Raw genomic sequence first — 3,037 nt, forward strand, 5'->3', positions numbered from 1 at the left:
TCCCCGCCCCCCCCCCGCCCCCCCGCCCCCTGCCTCAGGCCCTCACCCGGGGCGGGGGCCGCTCCCGAGCCGCGGTCATGTGACCCGTCCAAGATGGCTGCCGGGGAGCGCCGCGCCTCGCCCGCCGCGGGAAAGGAGGAAGACTTTGAGATTATTGACAAAAAACAGCTCCCTGACGCGGCCGAGCTGAGGAACGAGGAGAAAGCGAAACCGGAGGAAGCGCGGTGGTCTGCTCCCATCTTGTCTCTGGCCAGGAAAGCCTCGGAAAACTTGGCGCTGGGCTATGGCAGCGCCCTGAAGTCCGCATCCCTGGTGGGATTGGTGTCCAAGCCCGGCAGCAGTGACAGCCCGGCAAAGACAAGTACGGCTCCGCTTCTTTAGTAAACTCGCTTTTGTGGTGCGCAAATGAGTTCGCTCCCGTAAGTGCTGCTGGGTCGTGTCAGTGGTGCATGGGTGTTACTTTGGATTTTTTTTTTTTAAGATGCTGCAGTTTTGTATTGAAGTAAAATTAAACAAGTGACAGAGATATAGAATTTAAGAAATGCATTATAGCCAGAAGAAGCCTAAACTCTTATATTTGAAGAAATTTACTTTTGTTTTATTTGCTGCCTTTTCTCCTTCTCCTTAAAGCTCCAGCAGGCTGCACTGAGGGATCTCTCAAAATTCCGCATCCTCCCTCGAGTGCTGCCGGTTCCGGGAAGGAAACTCTGTATCTTTCATGTCAGCGACTAGCCCAGCAAACTAAGTTACAGATTTTTTAGAAGTTACTTTTTAACTACACTAAAACTGCCTTCAGTTTAACCTCAGATTGCTTTGTTCAACATTGGCATTTGTAGATCCAGCAGCCCTACAGATTTGTGAAACAGATATCTTAGAACTGAATTAAAATGGCTTTAGTTGAATCATATGGAAAATAAATCTCAGCAATATTTATAATGTGGGGGAAAAAAACCAAACCCATTGAAATGCAGCAGAAACTGGGCCTGGAGCCTTGTACTCCAGAGTCTCAGACTGGTGCTGAATTGTTCGGGAGCACTGGAGCTCAGTTTTGCTCTGTTTGGTGCTGACCTTTTTGTTTTTAATGGTACTGAGTACTCAAAGGGAAGTTCCATGCAGTTGAGTTGTGACAGCATGGGGCAGTGTTACTGCTGATGGACTTCTTCATTTTTTTGTGAAAATTCCTCAGTGTTGCATGGTCAGAGTTGAAGATTAATTGTCCTAAAAAAATAGACTTTTTTTCTTTTCCTGCATCTCAAAGTCTCACACCAAACTTCCCACTGGTTTGTTTCCTGAGTGCCCATCTTGCACACTTGGGATCTAACCTGACAAAGTGCAGAATATCCCAGCTTCTTTGTTTGCTTTTGGAATATTGCTGTGGATAGATGTAATTTAAAACAGGACACAGCATTTGGCAAGGGGCAGGGAATAAAATATTCTCTTACCTGAAATTAACCTCCCACATTTAATGGAACTTTTACCATAACCTTTCAGCGTCCTCCTTGTAAAGTAAGGGAACACACCACAACCTTCCCACGTTGTTCAAAGAACTTGGATAATATGCTAACAAGTTTTATAGAAAATTCTGTATGAAAAATCAGTTAATAACTTGTATATGAAATGTGAACAGGCCCTAAAGCACCTGTTCTACCTGTTCAATATTATTTACCTTTGACCAAGCACATAAATATAGTTTAAAGCAGGTATGTTTAAGAAATAGGCCAAGGCCTGCAAGACCACTTGTGGAAAACTTGGAGCTTGTTGTCTGCTCTAGTGTTTTTCCAGAGATTTTATAACCTCTGTCTGCTATTTCAGATCTGTTGATCACATGTTCTAAACACATAAACCCAATCCTAAAACCAGTGTCTGCCACTGTGTCCTGCCTTGCAGAGAGGCCAGAAGCTTCAAATCTAAAGAAAACGAATCAAGAAAGACTTGCAGTCCCAAAGACCAAGGGATGGAGAACTGTGAGCTTTCCTTTGTGCTTCAGTGTTTTCTGACTTCAAAGTGTGCTCAATAATTACATTAAACAAGGCATGTGGCTTCAAAAAGATGTTGAAACAAATCTCTTGAGTTGAACAAGATACAAAACTGTGTGACTGCATTCTTAAAGATTGCAGCATTACATCTCTGATCTTTTGCGCTGGGGTAACCTGTTTCCTAATCTTTAAAGCTTGGCTTTGGTAGTGTGTCTAATACCTGTTTATTTTGCATGTACCGACCTGCACAGTTTTGCAAAAGATGTGTAAATTTGCAACAGTCTAAAAAATATTGTTTGAGTAATTATTTAACATAATGCAAACTGATACTAAGACATTTCTCAGTTTAAAATTGTTTTCATAAAGAGATTTTCATTCATGGTATTTTATTTTTTTAAGTCTTGTTGATAGTATGTATCTTGAGCAAGGTGTAGAGGCAAAGTATTCCTGGTAAGTAAAAATTCAAAAACCATCAAAATTGTTAACATTGCTTTGGAACACCCCAAAGTTTCTGGTTTTCTGTTTGTGCGGCTTTTTTTCTGTTCCTAATGCGTAACCTGACAATATTGAGATCAAAATTCTAAATATTATGGTGCTTTTAATCCTCAGCCTCATGTCAACACATTATATACAGTTTTGAGGCTATAGGCAATATACAGTATACTCCTTCTGTATATATGTATATCTATAATATAATGTATATTGATTATATATTATATATACTGTTATGTATACTGTATATAGTGTATATATACAATGAACTATAGAGTAGCATGCAGAGATGACAACATTTTGTGTGTGTTGTGGTTATTAAGGTCAGTTAGATTTAGAATGACTCTGTTTTCTCTCTTCTGACACAAAGAGTTTTGCTCATTTTTAACCCAAAATTAACATTGTCTGCACAAAAAGGAAAACACTGGAGAGACTTTTGCAAGATCTTAAAAACATTGTTAACCATCTTGGGTGTGACTGACACAGGGCTGGGGCTTCTGCCGCTGCTTTTTCCGCAGTGTGGCCATGTGTGACTCACAGATGACAGCAAGACTGTCCTGCTGGACAGC

The 3,037-nt window shown here is 41.1% G+C and overlaps 1 protein-coding gene across 2 annotated transcripts in view; it reads left to right on the forward strand.

Moving 5' to 3' along the window:
- Positions 1 to 52: 52 nt before the first annotated feature.
- RUFY1 (RUN and FYVE domain containing 1) overlaps positions 53 to 3,037 on the forward strand; it is a 14,867-nt gene continuing 11,882 nt past the window's right edge. The window contains exon 1 of one of the 2 annotated variants that reach the window (XM_031055274.1): positions 53 to 361. In XM_031055274.1, the coding sequence (XP_030911134.1) occupies positions 94 to 361 (268 nt within the window). In that variant the 5' untranslated portion in view covers positions 53 to 93. Of the gene's footprint in view, positions 420 to 3,037 lie in introns of both variants that reach the window. The other variant, XM_031055276.1, reaches the window with a different exon arrangement.

The sequence above is a fragment of the Geospiza fortis genome, unplaced genomic scaffold (assembly GCF_000277835.1).
Source record: "Geospiza fortis unplaced genomic scaffold, GeoFor_1.0 scaffold55, whole genome shotgun sequence".
Taxonomy (NCBI): domain Eukaryota; kingdom Metazoa; phylum Chordata; class Aves; order Passeriformes; family Thraupidae; genus Geospiza; species Geospiza fortis.